General features: G+C 51.5%; 1 protein-coding gene across 1 annotated transcript in view; it reads left to right on the plus strand.

The window, feature by feature from the left end:
• Positions 1 to 23,181, plus strand: part of SBNO2 (strawberry notch homolog 2) — a gene marked incomplete at its 5' end in the record, with an annotated part of 41,881 nt that overhangs the window by 17,535 nt on the left and 1,165 nt on the right. Inside the window, 27 exons of the mRNA XM_031507154.2 lie at positions 500 to 664; positions 4,738 to 4,830; positions 5,327 to 5,423; positions 5,640 to 5,800; positions 6,206 to 6,339; positions 6,870 to 6,960; positions 8,013 to 8,156; positions 8,686 to 8,803; positions 9,178 to 9,283; positions 10,209 to 10,362; positions 10,729 to 10,905; positions 12,054 to 12,151; positions 14,293 to 14,375; positions 15,273 to 15,473; positions 15,818 to 15,990; positions 16,383 to 16,514; positions 16,771 to 16,906; positions 17,197 to 17,309; positions 17,816 to 17,887; positions 18,582 to 18,690; positions 19,176 to 19,250; positions 20,828 to 20,971; positions 21,126 to 21,220; positions 21,336 to 21,428; positions 21,626 to 21,757; positions 21,961 to 22,037; positions 22,441 to 22,631. Of these exons, the coding sequence (XP_031363014.2) occupies positions 500 to 664; positions 4,738 to 4,830; positions 5,327 to 5,423; positions 5,640 to 5,800; positions 6,206 to 6,339; positions 6,870 to 6,960; positions 8,013 to 8,156; positions 8,686 to 8,803; positions 9,178 to 9,283; positions 10,209 to 10,362; positions 10,729 to 10,905; positions 12,054 to 12,151; positions 14,293 to 14,375; positions 15,273 to 15,473; positions 15,818 to 15,990; positions 16,383 to 16,514; positions 16,771 to 16,906; positions 17,197 to 17,309; positions 17,816 to 17,887; positions 18,582 to 18,690; positions 19,176 to 19,250; positions 20,828 to 20,971; positions 21,126 to 21,220; positions 21,336 to 21,428; positions 21,626 to 21,757; positions 21,961 to 22,037; positions 22,441 to 22,631 (3,364 nt within the window). The remainder of the gene's footprint in view (positions 1 to 499; positions 665 to 4,737; positions 4,831 to 5,326; positions 5,424 to 5,639; positions 5,801 to 6,205; positions 6,340 to 6,869; positions 6,961 to 8,012; positions 8,157 to 8,685; positions 8,804 to 9,177; positions 9,284 to 10,208; positions 10,363 to 10,728; positions 10,906 to 12,053; positions 12,152 to 14,292; positions 14,376 to 15,272; positions 15,474 to 15,817; positions 15,991 to 16,382; positions 16,515 to 16,770; positions 16,907 to 17,196; positions 17,310 to 17,815; positions 17,888 to 18,581; positions 18,691 to 19,175; positions 19,251 to 20,827; positions 20,972 to 21,125; positions 21,221 to 21,335; positions 21,429 to 21,625; positions 21,758 to 21,960; positions 22,038 to 22,440; positions 22,632 to 23,181) is intronic.

A 23,181-nucleotide genomic window follows, 5' to 3' on the forward strand; every position in this document is an offset into this window, starting at 1 on the left:
CAGGAGGAGAGGGATGTTTCCCACAGGCTCCAGGTAGTGCTGCACTGGAAACTGCAGTGAAACAGCCACGCTGTGATGGAGTGTAGCTGGGTCTCTGGGGGTCTCTGCACATGGATGAAATCCTCGAGTCCTTTGGGGTCAAGCTGAAGCCTTTGCACCCCTCAACAACCTTTTTTAATCAAGTACAAAGTGGAGCTGAGCAATGCCTCGTTGGATGCTCCTCTCTCTCCCAGTCCATGGTGCTGTGCACAGCCCAAGTCAGCCTCGACTGTGTATCCACACTCCTGGCCAGGGCTTTTCCTGCTTTTTCAAGAAACAGATTTTCCAACAGCACCACAGAGCGTGTCCTCAGTTCCAGGTTAATTTCTGGGATCTGTGGAGCGCAAAGCAACGGAGACACTCATTGAGCAGAAAGAAATTAGAAGGTGCTGGGTGTGTGAGGAAGGAACTCTCTGGTCTCGTCCTGCCTCCTCCAACCATGGCCGTGCCTCTGTTCCAGGATTCTTCATACCTCGATGAGCTCTCCAACAACAACTCCCTCTTCTCGTCCCCCCCGGATTCCCTCTCCGAAATCGCGGATCCCAAGGATTTCCTGCCCGCCGACAGCCTGAGCCACGTGCCAACACTATGGGATGTGAACACACCGCAGCAGAACCAGCTCAAGGTAGGGGCTGCTCCTTTCCCATCCTCCCAGCACGCAGCAAGCACCTCAGGCTTCATCCCGTAGGGGTTTTACCAAGGAACTAAGAAACCAACCCGGTTCCTTCGGGTGAAGTTTGAGGTGTGGTGATGTTGTTTTGCTGTTAGCAGCTTCACTGGTGGAGGGAAGGGGTGAAGTGGTGTTAAGTCTCCTGGAAGCAGGAGGGAATCCCCTCTCGGTGGGATTTGTGCACTCTTGCAGAGTGCAGTGCAGGCAGTAGCTCTTTCTCCTGGCAGCCATGGCAGGTAGGTGCATGTCGCTGTCGAGGCAGGATGGGAATGAAGAGATTCTGACCAGAAGGCTGCTGAGAGTAAAATTCCAATTTATTCAAAATACACTGCTCTTTTATACAGAGCTTCGTGAGCACCAACTCCTGAGAGTAAAACTCTGATTTATTCAAAATACACTGCTCTTTATACAGAGCTTCGTGAGGACCAACTCCATTGGTCCTGAAGTGAAAACAACCCACAGCATTGGTGCAAAGTGCTTGATGCACAGTGACAGAACTTAACTATAAACAGTGTGAACAACAAGAGAGATAAAGAATTATTTATGTTCTTTCCCAACTCTTTCCCAGGCTTCTGCCTGGCTAGAAATTCTGTTTCTTTCTTTGATTGAATCTGAGACCCACAGGTGCGTCCTGTGGAGGATCTATCCCTAAAACATTCAGCAGGTCCAGGGCACTTGGGAGTGCTGAAGGTTTGGACTCCAGGAAAACTACCCTGACATGGATCATTAACTTCCCCCCATGGCAGCACCTTTTGTTTGTTCATCAGGGCAAATAGTTCAGTAACAATGACTAAATAACTGTCTCAACTTAAGACTCACCGTTTGTGTTTACTTTGTGAGTGCAAGTCCCAGCAAGCTTTTACATCCCAGAGTTTTCTGGGGTGCAGGAGCTCCTTGCAGTCCTTCAGCACCAACTGATTGTGGCATTTTTTGGGCATTTTCACCAGCCCTCTGCTCTCTGCTCTGCCTCAGCTGTGGGGCTGACATGGGCATCACAGGCTGGCTGGCTCTGGAGGTTTTTGGAGCCGCATCATCCACATCCACTGGATCTGGGTCTCAGCTCTTGCAGTGCCTGTCCACCTGTGCCTCACATTTCCATTGTGTGTCACTCTCGTAGGAAGAATGAGAAAAAAACACCCAAAGTGGCTACCCCAGGAGGCAGCTGGGGTAGTCACTGCTGCATTTTGAGGCTCGGCTGTGCTCAGTTTCTCTGACTGTGCTTCCCTGAGCGGTCTGCAAGCCTCGGACCAGTTGGAACTTGCAGTTTGAGGCAGCAGGAAGAGAGCTGAGCTATTGAAATGCAAGAAATGGCTGCAGTCATCCCAGGCTTGCAAATTGGATGCTTAGAAATGCTGGAGAGCAGATGCATTCCCCCCCAAGACAAGAGGAGCCACATGCCACATTGCTCCTGTTCTCATATTATTGTTGGGTTTTTATGTAAAAGCCTAAATCCCTGCAGAAATGGTTCTGTGGTGGGCTCTTTCCAGCCATGTGAACTCTGGTGGAGACATTCAATGCCTAGAAAGTCCTGGAGTTCTGCGTCTGTGGAGTGGACAACAAAAACTTACTGGGAAATGCTGTTCTAAATCCAGCATGAATTAAAAAACAAGGGAAAAATAAACGTTATGTGAGACTGACTTGTGTGACCACAGCAGGATCTCCAGCAGAGTCCTTGTCTCTGTGTTCTTCCTTGTCCCTAACCCATGATGTTCCTCATGCCCTGCCTTCTCCCTTTGTGTCCTCCTGATGAGCTCTTGGGCTCAGATAAGGCCAATTAACTCCTTGGAATTCCATTTATAAACGACTTCCTTTGGAAAGGAATCTCCAGCTAATTTTGAATGTTGTCTTATCTGTGTTTGCTGAGGCAGTTGGGGCAGGGTTGCTGCTTTTTTTGGGCTGTTTTTGAACTGAGTAACATTTCCTGAGGTGGTGTCAGTGAGGTGCCTCATGGACAGGAGATTTTGGTTGCATTTTTGTGTGGAAGTGGCAGCATGTACCTGGACACTGGGTAAAAGTACTGCCAGTTTGATTCACCACTGGCCTCTGCATACTGGTGTGGGACATCAGCAGCTTTGATAATCTTATCCCTCCCCACATCACTACACCATCATAGTTTTCCATAGAATTGCAGGAATTTTGGCTTCTGAGCAGCCAGAGCAGTCACTAAGCTACAGTGATGGAACATCCATCACATTCCTGTGATCCAGAACATCACTCATCTGTGGTTGTGCAGACAGTTCTGACCCACAGTCCACTGCTGGGTTATCAGGAGTGTAGTTTTTCTAGAACCTTTGTCTCAGAGGCTCAGACAGAGCAGGAACATCAGTGCCTCACAGTTCAGATGCTTGGGACATCCCAGGAGCCAAGCTGGATGCATTTTGGGGAGACCCATCTGTGGATCCCAGGTACAGGAACAGCCTTGTGCTTCGTCCTCTTTAAAAATAAACATTCCTAGCTCACTGAGAATCCCTGGGTTGAGGTGCCCAGTGGTGAAGCTGGAGGTGGTTTGAGATCAAAGTGGAAAGGGCTGCACACAGAAGTGCCTCTGTGTGCCAGTGGGGAGAGCTGTTATCCCAAGGAAAGGAGCTGTAGCCAATATGTTGGCTCTGTTTATCACTCAGGAATGGGCAGAGAGGGAAGAGCTGCTACTCTGTGAAATATTTTTGCAGGAGCAGCAGACAAAACATCTTTTATTGTAATGGAGTTGTGAAATAACCTTTTAAAAATAGTCCCTGTCATACATTGTGTTTTCTGTCATCCATCTCGCACATTCCCAGTGTTTTTAAGGCTGGGAAGCACAGCCCAGCCTTGGAAGCCTGTGACTGGAATTTGTGAGCTGCTGATGCAGATTTTTGTTGCTCATTCACAGTATGTTCAAGATGTGAGCAGCCTTCTCCCAGCTCAGAACCCAGGGAAGGGATTTACACAGAGAGAGAGAGGTTGGCTTGGCAGCCACGTGGGACTGATTCCCTTCCCAGGGAAGTCACTGCAAGGTGGGACAAAATGGAGAATAATGCAGAGAAGAAAAAAGTGGAGTAAGAGCGAGGCTGTGATTGTGCAATTGTTGGTCTCTCTCCTATTTCCAGCCCTTGTGCTCTCATGGATCTGTTTTTCTCTTCTCCGGATGTCCTTAGCACAGAGGGAGGAGAAAATCAAACCAGGAGGTGAGGGAGGGTAGGGAAAAGCAGGAATTGTGCAGGTGGATGATCCATCTCCCACTGCAGCTCCTGCTCCCCCTTGCTTTGGCCCTCTCAGCACATTCTCACCTGTGTGGGTGGTTTTCAAATGCCCCAAACAGCCAAGGTTCCTGTTGCTTCCTCTGCAATTCCCCAGGTGGAATGCTGAGTGCCAAAGCTGGTCAGGATAGCAAAGGTTTGTACTTTTGGGATTTTTGTGATGCAAACTCAGCCTTGCATTTGCTTCCTGCTGCTGGAGCTGCGAGTACATCCTGCCCTTCCAGCAGCTCCTGGCCTTTCTCCTGTCTGAGACCAAAATGAGTTTGGATTTGTAGGTGGGGATGTTTCACCTGCTCTCCAGATTTGCTGGCACTGAAAACACTTCTTCTGTCCAGCTTCCTTCTGGTAATTCTGACTCAGGCTTCCAGGAATGGAGGGTGGGTTTTTTCTTTCTTCTTAAATTTTATTTTAAAATAGGAGTGTTTATGCCTAAGACCTTCCCATCTTTCTCTGCTGCTGGTGGAGCATGGGTCTGTCATTGAGCCTGGTGCTCTGCACAGGCTGTAAATTGGAGTAGTGCTGCTCCTGGAGTTGCTGGTTGCTTTGGATGCCACGAGCTGCTGACCTGACCTCGTACTCTGTTGGGAAATTCCAGGGTGAATTTGTTTGTTTGTGTGGGAGCAAACAAAGGATCTCCTCAGCCCGGAGTGTCCTGGGAGCTCTCTCTCCTTCTGGAGTGTCCTGGGAGCTCTCTCCTGGCGAGCTGCATGCTCCAGGGATCACAGTGTCCAGGGGTCTTTGTTGGTGCATCTCCATCTTTGCCCCTCCTCACCTGCACCCTCTGTGTTGCAGCTGTTCTCAGTCAGCACCATGTTCCCTGGCGTGAACAGCTCCAGTGACCACGTTTCTGCTGTCCCCAGCACGCCTCTCCTCATCAGCTACCAGGTGAGAGCCCTGCTGGCCTCACTGGGATCTTCTGCTGACATCCCAGTGCTGGGGGGAGCAGTTCTGACCTTTTTCTCTTCAGAGGGAGTGAGACAAGAAGCTGGGACAGGCACAAGTCCCTGCCCTTGCCCAGAGGGGAGCCTTGCTGTGTTAAGGGACATTTTGGGCTCTGAGGACTTTGCTCTCTGCACGGTGCTGGGGGTAAAGCTGGGCCAGGTGCCTGCTCAGGGCACGTTGGGCAGGGTTCACATGACCCCATACCCCATACCAAAATTGGTGCGAACTTCTTTTCCCAGTTTGGTGAGAAGCAGCTTTTACAGCCCCTGGGGTGGGCTCCCACTGGTGGCTTTCCTTAGTCTGGGATGAGAGGGATTGTGTTTAAGGGAGATGTAGCTTTGGGGGATGGTTTCAGTGGCAGTTTGAGGCTGGGCACAGCACTACGCTTGTCTGTATCTCAGCAAGAACATTAACATTGGGTCAACGCTGTTTTCTTCAGTCTCAGGCTCCTGCAGAGGAGGAAGATGAAGGTGAGGAGGAAGAAACGGAAGAGTTGGGACAGACGGAGACGTATGCAGAATATATCCCTTCAAAGTGTGAGTGTTGCCTTGGGAAATTCTGTTCACTCCATTGTGGACCAACCTAATAATATTAATAATAATAATAATAACTGTGTGTTTGCTGTGGCAGCTCCCAGGCTTGTGGTTTTCTAGGCAGAACTGTACAGCCTTGGGCTCTGGCTTGGTGATGAGCTCTGAGGTGCCACTGCGAGTAAAGACCTCGACTGACCTGTGTTCTGTTTTGTCATTCAGCCAAGATTGGGAAGCACCATCCTGACCTGGTGGTGGAGACGAGCACCCTGTCCAGCGTCCCCCCACCTGACATTACCTACAGCCTTTCCCTGCCCTGCTCCGTGGCTGACAAAGGCTCCCTGTCTGCACTACAGCTGGAAGCCATCATCTACGCCTGCCAGGTACCTCCTGCACCTCAGGTGGCTCACACCTGAAGGAAAATGCCTCTTGCAGGGACAGGTGTTCACCTGGGTTTTAAAATGACTCGTAATTTGGGTGATGAAACTCCTTTGGCATTTTAAATGCCTTTTGAAGGATTATTTGAAGCCTGGAGCTTCTGTGCGGTCTGTTTCCCAAAGAGGCAAGAACTTTGGACTTTTATTGCAGAGAGTTTTACATTTTGGGGGGCTTTTTCATGAACTGCCACTTGTGAGCATGATCATGACTCCTGACCTTTTCTGCTGTTATTTGGCTGAGCGGTGCACGTGCATCTGTGGGATGTGTGAAAGGGTTAAGTGGTGCTCACATCAGAACTCTTAGCAAAGGCAAATCTCGTTTAATTTTCAGTTCTGTTCTTGATTTCGCAGCAACATGAAGTTTTATTGCCCAATGGGCAGCGAGCTGGGTTTCTGATCGGGGATGGTGCTGGAGTCGGGAAGGGCAGGACTGTTGCAGGCATCATCTTTGAAAATTATCTTAAAGGGAGGAAAAAAGCTCTGTGGTAAGTTGTTGGTTTATTTTTTTTTTTTTTTCTCTTTTCCCGTAAGACCTTGGAGTTAGTTTGGGTCTGGAAGTAAGGAATTCTTTAGTGCTGATGTTGGCTTTAGAGTTGAGTCATGCTGTGGCCTTGGGTAAGTCGTTTCCACCTCTTAGTGCCTGACTGCTGCCTGTAAAATGGGAATATTCCCCCTGCAGCAGCCACGGAGAATGAGTCACTGTCAAATAGCAGGTTTTGTGCTCCTTGGGGTGAGATGTCAAGCTTGGCCCCGCTCTCCCTGGAATTTGGAGGGTTGTTCCTGGGTGCAGAGCCAGGAATATGGGGGCTTTGCTTTGCTGCAGATCACAGCCTGTGCCAAGGGGCAGATGGGGTGTGGGCAGTGGCAGATGTGAAAACTCTGCACAGCTCCTCCTGCTTTAATCAGAGCTGTTAATCACTGTGTGCCCAGACTCCCCGGGGACATACCCAGCCCCAGCTGCTGGGGGAGATAAGCAGCCCTAGGAGGAGATAACCACCCCGCATGTCCTTCCCAGGTTCAGCGTCTCCAATGATCTCAAGTATGATGCTGAGAGGGACCTGAAGGACATCGAGGCCTCCCACATTCCTGTGCATGCTCTGAACAAGGTAGGAGAGGAGCTGCACTGCTCCCTGGAGCATTTGGAGGCTCTGGCTGAGCACGTGGAGCAGGATGAGGCTCAGGCAGCAGGAGAACCTCTGTTCCCTCCTCCCATCCAGCTCTTCCCACTCGAGGCTCCAGCTATTTTTATTGTGGAGCTGCACGGGGAGCACAGAGCTATTCCCTGCAGGGAGTGGGAAGTGTCTGCAGGCAACTGCAAGTGCAGCAGAACTGGAACCTTCTTCAGCATTCCTAAGGAATCCTATGGAGAGAACAGCTCTGTGGGGTGTGCTCTGCTCTCCTGGGCCAGCCTTTCCCAGTGCTGGTTCATGGAATCACTTCTCAAAGCTGTAGGGAGAGCAAAGATGCCTGGGCTGGTGTCTGTTGTGGCCTGTGGTCGAGTCTGTGTCCAGAGTCTTCCAGTTCACCTAAATCCTCTCCTCTTGTTTTAATGGTATTGACACAGAGGTGTTTGACACCTCTGAGTGTGCTCCACTAAGAGATTGAAAGGGATTTTGTGTTCAGCCCCAAAAGACTTCAAACGGAACTTTCTTCAGCTTGGGACCAAGCCTTTCCCCCTTGTACTTCATTACACCCGTGGGAGTGGGACCCATGGCAGCAATCCAGGCAACAATCACACCTGGTCAAAGAGAAAATGGTTTTCTAGAAGGAATTAAAGCAGACAGGAAGGGTCAAAGCAATGAAGGACTCTAAACTGTTGCTTAAAAAAAGGAAGCACTTTTTTTGCCAGAAAATCTTTGTCCTCGCACGGTCCCCACAGTTCACTGCAGGCTTCCAGATGTGCTGACACATTGGCTGGGGCACTTCTCCAGGCATTTACAGTTCCTGTCATCACAATATTTCAGTGCCAAACACAAATGCTGAAGACATCAGCTACCAGCAGCTTTTTGCCTGTTCTGAGCTGAGGCTGAGATTTGTTCTCGGGGAGGGAATGTGTGTCCATGGGCTGGCGGCACGGAATGTGGGCAGGGATGGGTGTGACATGCCGGAGACAACAATCACAGTGTGTGTGTGTGTGCTCCTGCTCTTCTTCCTGCAGATTAAATACGGTGACACAGCTACCTCAGAAGGAGTCCTCTTTGCCACCTACTCAGCACTGATCGGTGAAAGCCAGGCTGGGGGACAGCACAGGACGCGCTTAAAACAGATTTTGGAGTGGTGCAGGGAAAACTTTGAGGGAGTTGTATCCTTAAAAAAAAAAAAAAAACAACCAAGAGATAAAAACTGGAGAGAGAGAGAGGAACTGCTGCTTTTAATTGTGCTTCAGCAGGGAACAAAGAGCTTGGGGCCATGTGAAGCCAAGGGAGCAGCCCAGTGCCTTTGGGAGACAGGAATCCCACACCTCCTCCTCCTCCTCCTCCTCCTCCTCCCCCTCCTCCTCCTCCCCCTCCCCCAGGTCCCAGGATGGGTTAAGAGGAGGAAGGAGGAGGGGAAGAAGCAGCTGGGATTAACCTTTTCAGCATTCCTCTCCCTCACTATTACAAGACACACCTTGGAGGTGAAGGGAGAGGGAGGAGGGGTGGATGACTTTGGGTCTGAAGAGCACAGGGCTGGGCAAACCCAGCAGATTCCACGTGTGGGCCATGAGTCAGTCCTGTTGATACTGAGACAGGTTGTTCAGCTGCTTGGAGGAGACTTGGTTCTATTTTCTGTCTGCTCCTATCCTCTGGATGAAAATAGATCCTTTTTCCTTAACTGCCACTCCCTTCCAGATTGTGTTTGATGAATGCCACAAAGCCAAAAATGCCAGCTCTACCAAAATGGGCAAAGCAGTGCTGGACCTGCAGAACAAGCTGCCTCGAGCAAGGGTTGTCTATGCCAGTGCCACAGGTGAGCTGCTCTGCCCACAGCGTGGGTGTGAGAGTGGCAGAAGGGGCACCCTGAGGTGTGAGTGTGTGTGAGATCCTAAGGAGAGGCCAGTGGTGCTGCAGGGCTAGAGAGGAGCTCAGCGTGCTGAGATCTGCCCCAGGCCCCATCACTGATGTTATTGTGACTTTTGGTGGGTCAGATTAATTTCTCTCCACTTCCTGGCCAGCTGTTCCAGCTGCTTTTTGATGTTTACCTACGGAATGGAGGGAGGGCAATGTCCAGAAAGGTCTCCAAACTACAATGACAAATGACAACCTGTTCAGAGGACTCTTCACTTGAGTCACAACTATTCCCAAGTGCTGTGGGTTTGCTGATGTTGATTTCTGTCCCAACAGGTGCCTCGGAGCCAAAAAACATGATTTACATGAGCCGCCTGGGCATCTGGGGGGAGGGGACCCCGTTCCGAGCCTTCGATGAGTTCCTCCACGCGATTGAGAAGAGGTGAGGCCTGTCCAGCCCTGGGCACACAGGGGCCTTGTGTGGGAGGTGGTGCAGTGCCCGAGGATGGTGTGAGCTGTCAGAATCTGTGGTATTGATGATTCTGAGATTGTAGAAAGTCTCTGTCTTTCTGCCCCGCTGCCAAAGCAGAAGCCATAATTGGTCTGTGCTGGTTTCCAGGTTGTTTATTCTGTTTATCTCTCACATGTTCTGCTGCCCTGCTGCAGCTCTGTCCTGCAGGGCAGCGTGTGGGGCTCTGCCCTCAGTGGGATGTGACAAACATTAAATACCAGAAACTCCCTGGGCTGCATTTACAAGAACGTGCCAATATCTGTCACCTACGTTGGACAGTGTGTCCCCAGCCTGAACCAACAGAAAAATGCCAACACCACAGTGAAACATGGAGGGCATGAAGAAGGAGAAAAAGGACAAGGCACACCCAATTTCCTCCATCTTGTCCCCTTTGCACCCCTTAACTAGAATCCTAAAATTCTACTTTTGCACCCGTGCCACACTTAATTGTTACTGATACCAAACCCTCAGAGCTGGTAATTGATCCTGTAAGATTGAAAACTCTTTTCCATGGGCAGAGATCACAGCCAGTGTCTCTGGGGGCTCTGTCCAGGGGGGTTCCTGACCCCTGCCAGGCTCCCAGGGCAGCCAGGGGGAAGCCCTGGATTCCCACAATGGGCAACATGATCTGGGGTGGGACTGGTTCTGCAGAGGCACCTGCCCTGTGCTGCCCCAGAGCAGAGGGAAAGTCCCACAGCAGGTCAGAGCTGGGGTTCACAGCTGTCACATGCAGTTGTGGAGTTCAGAGCTGGGATTCAAAACTGGGGTTCACAACTGGGGTTCCAAAGCCGGACCCACAGCTGGGGTTCAGACCTGGGGTCCCGGGGTGGGTCCCACAACTGTTGTCCTCTCCCAGGGGAGTCGGCGCGATGGAGATCGTGGCCATGGACATGAAGGTCAGTGGGATGTACATTGCTCGGCAGCTCAGCTTCACTGGGGTGACCTTCAGGATTGAGGAGATCCCTCTGGATGAGCAGTACAAGGCTGTCTACGACAAGGCAGCCAAGCTGGTGAGCTGGGCCCCTCATGGGGGGAGGCTGGGGTGTGACCATTCTTTGGGCACAGCCACTAGTATGTGGCAGGGTGTGAGGCCCCTAAATGTGGCCATGACCTCAAACATAGGAAGGAAAAGGGGTACACAATGCTCAGCTGATGTAATGAAAGAACTTAGACTTTTTTGCTTCTATTTGGAAGTTCCACATTTGCAAACCAGAGCCGCATCGTGCTGATGGAGAGGATGACCAGCGTCCATTCAGCCCAACGCACGCTGATCCTAAATCAGCTTATCAACCTTCAGACTGTTCTGATCGCCTCCTGCATGGGCAGGAATGACGGTGGGAATGACATTAACTCATTCTTCTTGGTGTTATCTGCAGTGGGCAGAGGCCTTGATGGTGTTCCAGCAGGCAGCTGACTGCATCGGGCTGGAGTCTCGGAAGTCGCTGTGGGGTCAGTTCTGGTCGGCTCACCAGCGCTTCTTCAAGTACCTCTGCATCGCCGCCAAGGTGCGGCGCCTCGTGGAGCTGGCTCAGGAGGAGCTGGCCAGGGACAAGGTATGGGAGCAGCACCCTCCTGAAACCAGGCTCCTCATTCTGTCCTCTGGACAGGACAGAACGCACGTCGAACCAATATGGTTCATGCAACGTTCTCCCTTTATTCCAGAGAAGATGGCAGTTTATATACACCTCTATATATTTTACAGTTTACAAAGGCACTCTCATTGGCACGCTAACATTGTTTACCTTAGCCTTAAGGTGGTCAGGCTTTTCACACTGCAGCTCTACCCTAATTCACGCTCGGATAGCTCATTACTTTGTAGTTACCTTAACATAATTTCAGCCACAGCTGAGTTCTCACTGCATCAAAGGCTTCCAGGCCCCACCAAGGCCACTTATCAGGGTCCTGGTCTGAGGGGCAGCTCAATTCTCACTCCAGACATAAATCATGCCCTCTCTCTCTCAGAAATTCTGCAACACCCACCAGCCTCACCTGGGGTTCTGTGTAGTCTGCAACCAAAGGGAGTTAATTATTGCTCAGCTTGACAACCAATCCAAATCTCTTTAAGGCTGAATTTCTCTCAGAGTGAAGGGCAGTAACTGGGTTTCTGAGAATATTCCCAGTGAATGATGCGGGGGAGTTAAGTTGGTCTCATCTCCTGAGGTGTTGCCTGCTGTTTGTGTGGGCAGGCTGGGCTGGGAGGGGATTCTTGGTGATGTTCAGGCTGGCAGTGTTCAAGGCCAAGTTGGAGAGGGCTTGGAGCAAACTGCTCTAGTGACATTGTCCCTGTCCCTGGCAGGGGCATGGAATGAGATGAGCTTTAAGGTCCTTCCAATCCAAACCAATCTGGAATTCTACAATTCTAGAAGAGGTACCAAACCTTTCACCTTAAGTACAGCTCTGTCCTTTCTTCTGTCTAGGTGCACCTTAGAGATTTTAGGCAGAAATTTCCTAGCACAATCAGTGAGGTTCTGTGCTCAGAGTCCCCCTGTGTGGGGCCAGCACAGGGGGGAGTTGATGCTGAAAGATTTGAGAGATGGTTCATCCTCAGGAGCCTTGCTATGGGTCCAGCATGGATGTACCTGGAACAGGGGCCAAGGGGACATACCTGGGCCTGGGAAATTCCTGGAGCCTGTGGCAGTGCAGCTGCCCTGGCACCTCACCATGCCACCCCTCGTGTCCCCCATCACTCGTGTCCCCACAGTGCATTGTCATCGGCCTGCAGTCCACGGGAGAGGCTCGCACCAGGGAGGTCCTGGACGAGAACGATGGGCGCCTCAACTGCTTTGTCTCTGCTGCAGAGTGAGTTAAAAATCCCTCTTTTCCTTTGTGGGCTGTGTGGGAGGCCAGAGGGGTGGGAGGAGAGCTCTGCCCTGGGGCACAGAGCACTGGCAGGTCTTCAAATGCAGTTTGATGTCACCTCCCCCTCTGTACCACAGAGGGGACACTCAGGTGGGTCCTTGAGGCACTGTATCCTCAGTGGGACTATGTGAGCTACATCCTGGATTTTGAAGTCTCCCATGGACTTCCAGGAAGAGCCTGATCCTACTCTCTACACACATAAAAGAATTGTCAGAAAGAGACCCAGAATTGTAGCTCAGGGGTAGTTTGTGTGGATCTGGCTCTGAAAAATGAGGTTGTTGACACAGAAGAAATGAGCAAGAGAATTTCCTATGGTGGCAGATGCTGGGATAATGCTGTGAGGTGGTGTCAGTGGAGCAGGGGGTGGGAGGAGTGCTCTGAGGAGTTTAGATCCACCAGTGTTGGCTTTTTGCTCACGTCTAAAGCAGGCCCAGTGTCCTGGCTGTGTGGCCATTATTCCCAGCTGGCAGGAGAGCTGCCTGTGCCAGGAGTGAGCCAGCAGCAGGACTTATGCTGCCCATTCAGCAGAGAGTGAGGTTCTGCTCCCGCTCCTTCCTGCAGCTTCCAAAAATACCCCAGCCTGTCCCTGAATGCAGTTGTTCCTGCATGACAGGGGACAAAAATCTGGGATTGGTTTGGATTTCCACTGTTCTGCAGAGCTATTTTCTTCCAAGTGACTTCTGCTGCAGGTGGGAGCAGTGAGACATGCCCAAGGCAGCGTGAGGCCAGGTTAGGCTGAGCTTTCCTCCCCTGTTGATGGGGGTTTGAGTTGTTCTCTGCCACTCCTCTGCCTCCAGCCCATTTCTGAAAACCAAATACGGTTTGGTGACAGTGCAGAGGGCAGGTCTGGCAGCTCCTTGGGTGATTTGACCCCTTGGACTGGTTTCCACGTCACAGAACTCCAGTCTAGGGGATGGCATGGTCCCTGGCTGAGTGGTGCTGGAGGAGGGGTCTGTCAGGGGTCCCACTCTGTGGGAATTGCTGCCCACTCCCAGGGGCAGCAGCTCTGTGTTCCACGGTCCTGGCCACATCAGCAAGTGTCTCCTGGCATCTGCTCAGCCTCCAAATATGTGTCCTGGTGTTCCAGCATTTGGGGGATTTCTGGAGAGGAGTGTGCTGGGAAGGAGCAGTTTAATGATGTTGAGAAATGGGGTTAAAAATAAACATGGTCCTTTGAGTGGATTCCAGCCCAGGGCTGTTTTCAGGGAGATGGGGAGGGAGGGGAATTACTGGAATTTCAGCTGGGAATCACAGCTGGGAGGCTCTGGAGTGAGTGGTCATTGGGTCACCCCAGCACACAGACAAGGGGTCATTTCTGTGTCACATAACTGCAGTCACAGAGCTCTGTCCCTCTGGGGAGCCTTGTGGTCACTGTCCCCTTCAGCCCCTCATGCCAAGGGTCCTGGAGCTCCCTCCCCAGTTCATAAGTCTCCCTTTTGTCACCTGGGGGAGTTGTCATGTCCTTTCTCTCACCTGTTGCTTGCTACGTTTGGTTTTGGGTTTTTTTATTATTTTTTTTTTCCCAACCAGAGCTCAATCAGCACTACCCCATTGCCTTGGGGGTTTCCTCCACACAGCATTTAAACATTTGGTCTTTGATTTGCAGAACAGCCCACAGAAACCTTTTAATTTCACCTTTTCTGACTTTTTTTCCTTCCATTCACTTGGAACAACTACAGATCCATGTTCTGTCCCTTGGTTTTGTGGGAAGCAGGCCCACGGCCAGGGAGTCAGGGAGTGGGAGGACTTTGGTGGATCATTTTTGTTGGATGGTCTGACAGTGGTCTGTGCTCTCAGGGCATGGAGAGGGGCTGGGACACTGGGGCTTACTAGATTTTTGGTGTAACAGTTTCCTAATGAAGTATTTCCCATTTAAAACTCCTTCTTGGTTGTTATATAAAGGACCTGCAGGTCCAAGAGCCACCTTGTACCGAGGGCTGGCTGAGCCCAAGCTGGTGGCCATGGATGGGGTGGATTGACCTCTCTTCCATGGAATGTGGGGCTATCCCAGACACATATTGCTATGTGATAACCAGCACATGTTGCTGGCAGCTGGAATAAATTTTGCATCTTACTTTCAGAGGCGTCTTTCTATCACTAATTCAGAAGCACTTTCCTTCAACCAAAAGAAAGAGAGAAAAAGGAACTGGCATTAAAAGAAAACGTAAGATCTCCCTCACTCTCAGCCCAGCCCCTGCCTCCTGCCCTGCTGCTGCCCCTAGGCCACTCAGCTTCTCTGCCTTTTGCCCTTCTCCCCACTTCATGCTTTTTTGCTCTCCCTGGTTTTGATTTGCCCTCCTGCACATCTCCCATTGCTCCCTCATCCAGAGGACGGCAGCTCTGGGTCTTCCCCCCTTTTCCTCCCTCTGCTCCACTGCCCTTGCCCTGACCCTTCTCCTGGACCCACGCTGGGGGCAGATGGCACAAGGCCTGGCTGGTGTCTGAACCCCTCCTGCAGCACGGGGGGTCCTCCACAACCCCTTCCTTAGAGCACAGAGGGTGTCCTAAGGAAAAAAATAATTTCCCTGCTGAATTATTTGTTATGGCTGCAGGTAAGGAGAGTTTTGGGATGTCTCCTCCAGGGGGAAGAGGGGGCAGCAGCACTGGCAGATTGTGGAGCAGCCTGTGCAAGCTGATCCATGAACTCTCTTACGCAGAGGGGGCATGTTGTGCTGTGCTTTGTGTCCCAAAACACCAGTACTTTCCTGTGTACTGCACACTCCTCTGGAGGCAATCCCCTGGGATTCCTTCCCTGAGGAGTTGGCACTGCTTAGAGCCAGCCACGTGCCCATCCTGACGTGTGCAGCCAACTTCAGCTCTGCTCAGGAGTGCCTCGTTCTTCCTTTCTCTCTCTTCCTTTGTCTTTCCTGCTCTCCCTCCCTCCTTAACTGCCACCCCCATGCCAGAGGCTGTGTCTTTCTGAGGTCAGACCCATTTGGGGTAGGCTCAGCTCTTTTGGGATTCCTCCTCTCTCTGCTCTGTCCCTCTCTGCACTGTTGCTGTGTGTTGCCCCGGTGCCCTGCTGGGGCTGGGACTGTGACCCTGCTCCCTTTTGGTGCAGGGCGTCCCAGGGGCCGCTGCCCCAAGGCTCTGCGGGGCCCGTGTGACCAAGGGGTCGTCATCAAGATCAGCGATGACAGCAGCACCGACTCGGACATGGGGCTGGACAGCGACCTCACCTCCTCCCCGGAGTCCCTGTTAGAGACAGACGATGTCATCTTCGTGGATCACACCTTCAGCAGCTGCCCTGGCGAGGACAGGGGTGAGCAGGGGTGACACAGGGACAGCTGGGGAAGGCAGCACTGTGTCCTGCAGAGACCCCTTCAGGCTTGGGGCAGCTTTGTGATCCTGGCTGGATTTTATCCTGGGGGTCACTCTTGGGCTTGTGTAGGATGGATCCACGTTCACCCGCTGTGATCAGCCCTGTGTGCTCCTTCCCCCAGCAGAATGGGAAGCCCAGAGGGAATTCACTCCGTGCTATTTATTGCAGGTCATGGTGCCTTTGTCCAGCAACAGTGCCCCCAGAAACCCTCTGGGACAACTTTTTCCTCCTCTCTGATGTCCAGTTACCAGGGAACTCTAAAATTCTGCCTTTCCCCATTGTAGGTGGTTTCCACATGCTGCCTTCCCAGAAAGAGCTGCACAACCTGAGAGAGCTGAAGGTCGAAAAGATGAAACAGGACCTCCTAACAAAAGTGAAAGCACTGGGCAAAGAGCTACCTCTCAACACCTTGGATATACTGATTGATTATTTTGGGGGCCCAGAAAATGTGGCCGAGGTACTTCCCACTGTCAGTGTATTTTGGTGGCACAGGGTGACAGGGAAAAGGGCCAGCAAAGAATCAGAGAATCATGGAATGTTTTGGGTGGGAAGGGACCTTAAAGATCATCTCATTCCACCCCTCTGCCCTGGGCAGGGACACCTTTCACTATCCCAGGTTGCTGCAGGCTCCATCCACCCTGGCCTTGGACGCTTGCAGGGATAGGGCAGCCACAGCATCTCTGAGCAACTTTTGCCCATACAGGGGACAATTTCTTCCATTAAAAAAAAAGTCTTGCTGGCAGAGAGTTCCCTCTCCCTGTGAGAGGAAAAAGCTGTTGGGAATTGACTGGATGGCCTTGCTGGGCTCTGTGGTTCCCCAGCCTGGAGCAGCCCCTCTCCTGTGTGCAGATGACGGGCAGGAAGGGACGGGTGGTCCGCAGGCCCGACGGCTCCGTTGTCTTCGAGTCCCGCGCTGAGCAAGGGCTCTCCATAGACCACGTCAACCTGAAGGAGAAGGAGCGTTTCATGCAGGGGGAAAAGGTGAGCTGGGGTCCAGCTCTGAAAACCTGCACAGGATTGAGTGTGTTGATAGGCAGAGGGCAGGGAGGGTGTCTGTGCCTCCATGTGCCCTGCCAGCCTCAGGCCAGCAGCTCTCTGTGGGTTTCACCTGCTGGAAGGAGACAAAGCCCCCCAGGTCCCTTGGAGGGCTGGGGCTGCTGTAGTACCTGGGGCTGGTTCTTGAAGCTGTTTAACACGGTTCAGGAAGCTCACTCTGTTCTCACTCGTCTCTCTGTAGCTCGTAGCGATAATCTCAGAGGCCTCCAGCTCAGGGATCTCCCTCCAAGCAGACAGACGGGTGAAGAACCAAAAGCGCCGGGTGCACATGACCCTGGAGCTGCCCTGGAGCGCAGACCGAGCCATCCAGCAGTTTGGTGAGGGCACTGTCACCTCCTCTGGGCACTGTCACCTCCCCTGAGCGTGGGCCAGGTGTGGTGGTAACCCAAGGTGGATTTAGGAGTATCTCTGTCGGGAGGAGAACAGAGGCACAGTCACTGGTGCTGCCAGATTTGGCAGAGCTGGGTTTATAGCCCTGAGCTCTGGGGCAGAGGATGGACTCCCCGGGGTGAGAAAGATGGGCGTTATGTGGCTTTTGTGGTTACATTCCCATTCCAGACAGGCCATCCCAACCTCCTGTTCCATCCCTGTTCCCACGTCCCTGTAGGCAGAACGCACCGATCCAACCAGGTCTCTGCTCCCGAGTACGTGTTCCTCATCTCGGAGCTGGCAGGGGAGAGGAGGTTTGCATCCATTGTGGCAAAACGCCTGGAGAGCCTGGTGAGTGCCCACAGCAGAGATCAGCTGTGATCCCAGCACAGCTCTGAGCCCCTCTGAGGAGATTCTGTCAGAGCTCCCATCAACGTGGCCACTGTGACTGGGGGGTTTGTGTCACCCCTGGCTGAGGCATTGCAGTCACGGAATGCAGAAGGCTTTTAGCATCCTGGGATTTGGGAAAGGAAGTGAGGAGAACGTGTAACCCAGGCGTTGGGAGGAATTTCAGGGGAGCAAGCACCCGCTTCCAGATTCTGCAATTTTCCCACTATTACTGGAGTATACGCCCATATTATTCCCAAAAAGCTTACGAAATAATTAATGGAATAATTGGTTTGCCTCCGTTTCATTTGCTTCACTTCTGATAAATCCCCAAATCTTTTGGTGAAGTCTCAGTATTCCAGAGGAACACTGCCTCCCCATGGCACATTTGCAGACATGCCTTTGGCCATCCTTCCCTGGTGTTTTGCAACAGCTCAAAATTAGAATATTTGTTCCATCTGCCTTCCCAGGGTGCCTTAACTCACGGGGACCGACGTGCCACCGAGTCCCGAGACCTCAGCAAGTACAACTTCGAGAACAAGGTGACAGGGCTGGGCTGGGGCAGTGTGGCTGAGAGGATGTTGGAAGAGCTGGGAGAGGGAGCCAGAGCCAGGAGGATCATTGCTAGAATCTGCAGGCAGGGCCCAGCCTGGCAGCCAGCTTCCAGCTCAGAGTCACGGTCACACTGAGGATCTGCTCCCCTGGGGCTGGGGAGGGCACCCGGTCCCCTACCCCTGTACTCCATTGCCCTGGAGGCATGGGAGGCACTGACACAGCGTCCCCCTTGCCATGTCTGTGGCCTTCCTGGGGCGACAGTGTTCTGTGTAGCGTTTGACACCCTCAGCAGTGTGTGACACCCTCAGCAGTGACACCCTCAGCAATGTGTGACACCCTCAGCAGTGTGTGACACCCTCAGCAGTATCACCCTCAGCAATGTGTGTCACCCTCAGCAGTGTGTGACATCCTCTCACCCTCAGCAGTGACACCCTCAGCAATGTGTGACACCCTCAGCAGCGTGTGTCCCCTCAGCAATGTCACCCTCAGCAATGTGTGTCACCCTCAGCAGTGTGTGACACCCTCACACTCTCAGCAGTGACACCCTCAGCAGCGTGTGTCCCCTCAGCAGTGTCACCCTCAGCAGTGTGTGACACCCTCAGCAGTGTGTGACACCTTCACAGCGTGTGACACCCTCAGCCCAGCTCCGCTGCCCGTGTGTGACTGTGTCTCCTCCCGCAGTACGGGGCCAAAGCCCTGGACAAGGTCCTGAACACGATCCTCAGCCACACGGAGAGCAGGGTTCCTGTGCCCAGCAGCTACGAGAGAGGCGAGGACACCTTCTTCCGTGGTGAGAACATCACCAGCCCCAGGGCTGCTGCTGGCTGGGTTGGTCTCGGGTTTGGGATGCTGGAGGAACCCAGCAGGAGGTCAGAGGGAGAAAACAGTGGGATAAAAACAGAGGGAGAAAACAGTGGGATAAAAACAGAGGGAGAAAACAGTGGGATAAAAACAGAGGGAGAAAACAGTGGGATAAAAACAGAGGGAGAAAACAGAGGGAGAAAAGAGTGGGATAAAAACAGAGGGAGAAAAACAGAGAGAGAAAACAGAGGGAGAAAACAGAGGGAGAAAAGAGTGGGATAAAAACAGAGGGAGAAAAACAGAGAGAGAAAACAGAGGGAGAAAACTGAGGGAGAAAACAGAGGGCAAAGTGCTGCTGGCTCATGATGCCACCCTGCCAGGCATGGCGAGGGGCTGGGTTCCTGAAGGAGAAGGACCCCAAAATATTAAAGATGCTTAACCCCAGAATACAAAAGATGTTTTCTGCCATTCCAGAAATGAAGGAAGGGCTCATCTCCGTGGGCATCTGCTGCAGCCAGATGAAGTATGGCACCGTCTCCGTGGAGAAGGGTACGTGAAGAGATGGGAGTGGCATGGCCTGCCTGACCTCGTGGGGTGTTGAAGATTATTTCAGGTTCTGGGGTGGCTTTGTGTGGTGGAAAATTTTTTTTTTTAATTTCTGTTTTTAAAGAAAGGTTTAGTAGTTTTTTGTTGGTTGTTTATTGTAAGTTATTTAAAAGATAGGTTTTTTGGGTTGTTGTGGTTTGTTTAGTAGTTTAGATAAAGGTATATATACTTTTGACTTTTTTTTTCTTTTTTCTTTTTGTGTTTTTTTGGCTTTTTTTGTTTTGTTTTTTTTTGTTTAGGGCTGGTGTTATTTTTTATATGGTATATTATGTGTTACATGCTTATAGCTTTTTTAAATATTTATTACTTATATTAAATGGTGTTTTTTATTTTAAATTAATTTGTGAGTGTTAATATTACTAAAAATATGGAGGTAAGGAAGAAGAAAGAGGGATGATAGGATAGGCTTCGATTTTTTATTTTAAAATGTTTGATTTTTTTGTATAAAATAGAAACTTTCTTGTATAGGTGTTAAAACTCTTTTGTATAGCACTAATTTTTTTTTTTTTTGTAACTATTTTTATTATAACATTTAAACTTTTGTGATTTTTTTTTTGTAAGGTTGGTAAATTATTTTATGGCTCAAATTTAAAATTACATCTGTATTTAGCTGCTTGCTAGGGTCTTAAATGCTTTTGATTTGGACTTGGAACTTTTAAAAACATCTGAGGGACATTTTGAGTTCCCACAATGGGGTTTGATGGGCACCTGGGCAAGATGTTTGCCTTGTGGGGAGGGTCCTGGAGGAGATCCTGCAGATCCCGTGGCCCCCCAGCTTCCTCACAGGAGCAGCCTTGGGCTGGGTTACTGTCAGAAGGGACATGGTGGGGCTGCTGGGGTGTCAGAATCTGTGGTATTGATGATTTTGGGATTGTAAAAGTCTCTGTCTTTCTGCCCCACTGCCAAAGCAGAAGCCATAATTGGTCTGTGCTGGTTTCCAGGTTGTTTATTCTGTTTATCTCTCACATGTTCTGCTGCCCTGCCCAGCTCTGTCCTGCAGGGCAGCGTGTGGGGCTCTGCCCTCAGTGGGATGTGACAAACATTAAATACCAGAAACTCCCTGGGCTGCATTTACAAGAACGTGCCAATATCTGTCACCTACGTTGGACAGTGTGTCCCCAGCCTGAGCCAACAGAAAAATGCCAACACCACAGTGAGACATGGAGGGCATGAAGAAGGAGAAAAAGGACAAGGCACACCCAATTTCCTCCGTCTTGTCCTCTTTGAACCCCTTAACTAGAATCCTAAAATTTTACTTTTGCACCTGTGCCACACTTAATTGTTACTGATATCAAACCCTCAGAGCTGGTAATTCATGCTGTAAGATTGAAAACTCTTTTCCATGGGCAGAGATCACAGCCAGTGTCTCTGGGGGCTCTGTCCAGGGGGGTTCCTGACCCCTGCCAGGCTCCCAGGGCAGCCAGAGGGAAGTTCTGGATTTCCACACTGTTGGGGCTTTTTGGGAGGGGGCTGCTTGGTTCCAGCTGCACCACTTCACCTGTCCCACCGTGCTCTTGTAGACTGCTCCATCACCAAATTCCTGAACCGTATCCTGGGCCTGGAGGTGGACAAGCAGAACATGCTCTTCCAGTATTTTTCTGACACCTTTGACTACCTGATTGAGAAGGACAAGAAGGAGGGCAAATACGACATGGGCATTCTCGGTATGGAGAAGGAGGAGCGCTCACAGCTCTGCCTCCTGCACCCCTGGGGTTCCAGCTCCTCCCTGTGCAGTGTCCCCACCCAGCACAGATCCTGAAACCCAAGGAGGTGCTTTTGGGAGGATGTTCTTGATAGCAGCCTTTTCTCCTTCCACAGATTTAGCCCCAGGAGTGGATGAGATCTACGAGGAGAGCAAGGAGGTTTTCCTGACCCCGGGGCACCCGCAGGACGGGCAGGTTGTGTTCTACAAGGTGGGCACCTGTCTGTGCCTGGTTTAGGCTGTGCTGAGGGGAGATTGGTGAGGCAGACACCGAGGCACTTGTCCTGCCCCTGGAGTTACAAATCCCTCTGTGTGTCCCTGTTCAGATCAGCGTTGACAGAGGCTTAAAGTGGGAGGAAGCCTATGAGAAGTCACTCAAACTGACAGGAACCTTTGATGGGTTCTACCTCTCCTACAAGGTACGTCCCTGGGCTCTGCCAGAGTGGCACCTCAGCTCCGGGGTGATTCCAGCAGGAAATCTGCCATGGTGGTATGAGTTAATTCTTCCTGAGGGCTGGGAAATGCCTCCAAGGACCTCCATCCTGGCAGGAAGGGGTTAGTTTAGAGAAATCAGGGGTGGGAGGCTGTGCCTGTGACCATCAGCTGTACCCCACAGGTGCGAGGCAACAAATACACCTGTCTGCTGGCAGAGCAGTGCCGTGGGAAGAACTTCATCCTCTACAAGCCAAATATTGGGAAGCAAAGCCAGCTTGAGAGCCTGGACAGTCTGCAGAAGAAATACCGACGGGTAGGTGGAACCTGCAGCCTCCAGTGTGAGGGCTGGGGGAGGTTGGAAGGGCATTAATTGTAACCCTGTCACAGCTCCTCGTGGCTCTCTTGTGGATGGGCAGGGATGGTGGTAGCATTAGGTGTCCTGACTCCCAGCCCTGCATTTCACATCTCTTCATCCTGGACGGTGGAAAATTCCTAATGCTGAGTGTTCTGCTGCAGGTGCTGCCCGAGGAAGCCAAGGAACACTGGGAGAGCAGCTACCACTTCTCCTTGAAGAAGTGTAACCATGCCATATGGTAAGGCAGCTGCAGCCTCAGCCTGCACAGAATCTCAGGATGGTTTGGGTTCAAAGGGACCTTAAATGAAGCTCATCCAGTTCCATGGCAGGGGTGGATAGCGAGGCCTTCTGCCAGGTTGCTTCATCCAACCTGGCCTTGAACACCTCTGGGAATGGGGCAGCCACACCTTCTCTGGGCAGCCTGTGCCAGGCCCTCACCACCTTCACAGGGAGGAATTCCTTCCCAATATCCAATTTACATCTCCTCACTTTTCAGATTAAAGTTGTTAAGCCACATCCTCCCTCCGTAGGCAGGACCCTGCTCCCTGGGGGGTCCCCGATTTTGGCAGTGGGGAAGTGAATCCCACTCAGCTGCAGGAACCTGTGCTAATTCCAGTGGTTTTCTCCCATGGTCCTGGAAGGAACAAGAGCTGCAAGCAGATCCAGGAGGGGAAGGATTGCTTCCAGGGCATGCGCCTGAGGCACTATTACATGCTGTGTGGGGCCCTGCTGCGCGTGTGGAGCAGGATCGCCGGCATCATGGCAGACATCACCAGCAGCAGCTACCTGCAGATCGTGCGCCTCAAGACCAAGGAGAAGAAGAAACAAGTCGGTGTGTGAAGTGCTGGGAAGGGGGGAGCAGGGGGAAGCTGCCCAGCACCAGGATTCCCTTCTTAAAAGGGGAGTGTTCCAGCACACGCTTCTGAGGTGATCCCTCCTTCCAGGAGGGGAGTTGGATGTGTTTGGGCAGAGGGGGTGAGCCAGGCTCATCTTCCTCCTCCCAGTGCTGCCTCCCTTTCTCTCTGTCCCCACAGTGCCCCATCCCTTCCCAGAGTGCTGTGGGGATGTTTTGAATGGAGAGGGGAGAGCTTGGATAAGTCCCTGCCTTCGACAGGTTTCTGGCAGCCCAAAACCCACTTTCACTTGCAAGTTCTTAATAATGAAGAATCAGGCCATGAATTATTTATTTGAATAGGCCAAGGAAAACAGACAAACAGATTCACTTGCTACATAGGATAAACAAAAGAAACACCAGTAGTAGATAAAGGTACCTATGGTACAGCTGGCAAAGAAATAGTATCAATTAGGAGTCAGTGTCACTGAGCAACAAATGATAGTGGTGTACAGAGAATGTCTTTAATTTCTCTCAGTCCCCAAGGGAA

This window comes from Lonchura striata, chromosome 28, assembly GCF_046129695.1.
Source record: "Lonchura striata isolate bLonStr1 chromosome 28, bLonStr1.mat, whole genome shotgun sequence".
Taxonomy (NCBI): domain Eukaryota; kingdom Metazoa; phylum Chordata; class Aves; order Passeriformes; family Estrildidae; genus Lonchura; species Lonchura striata.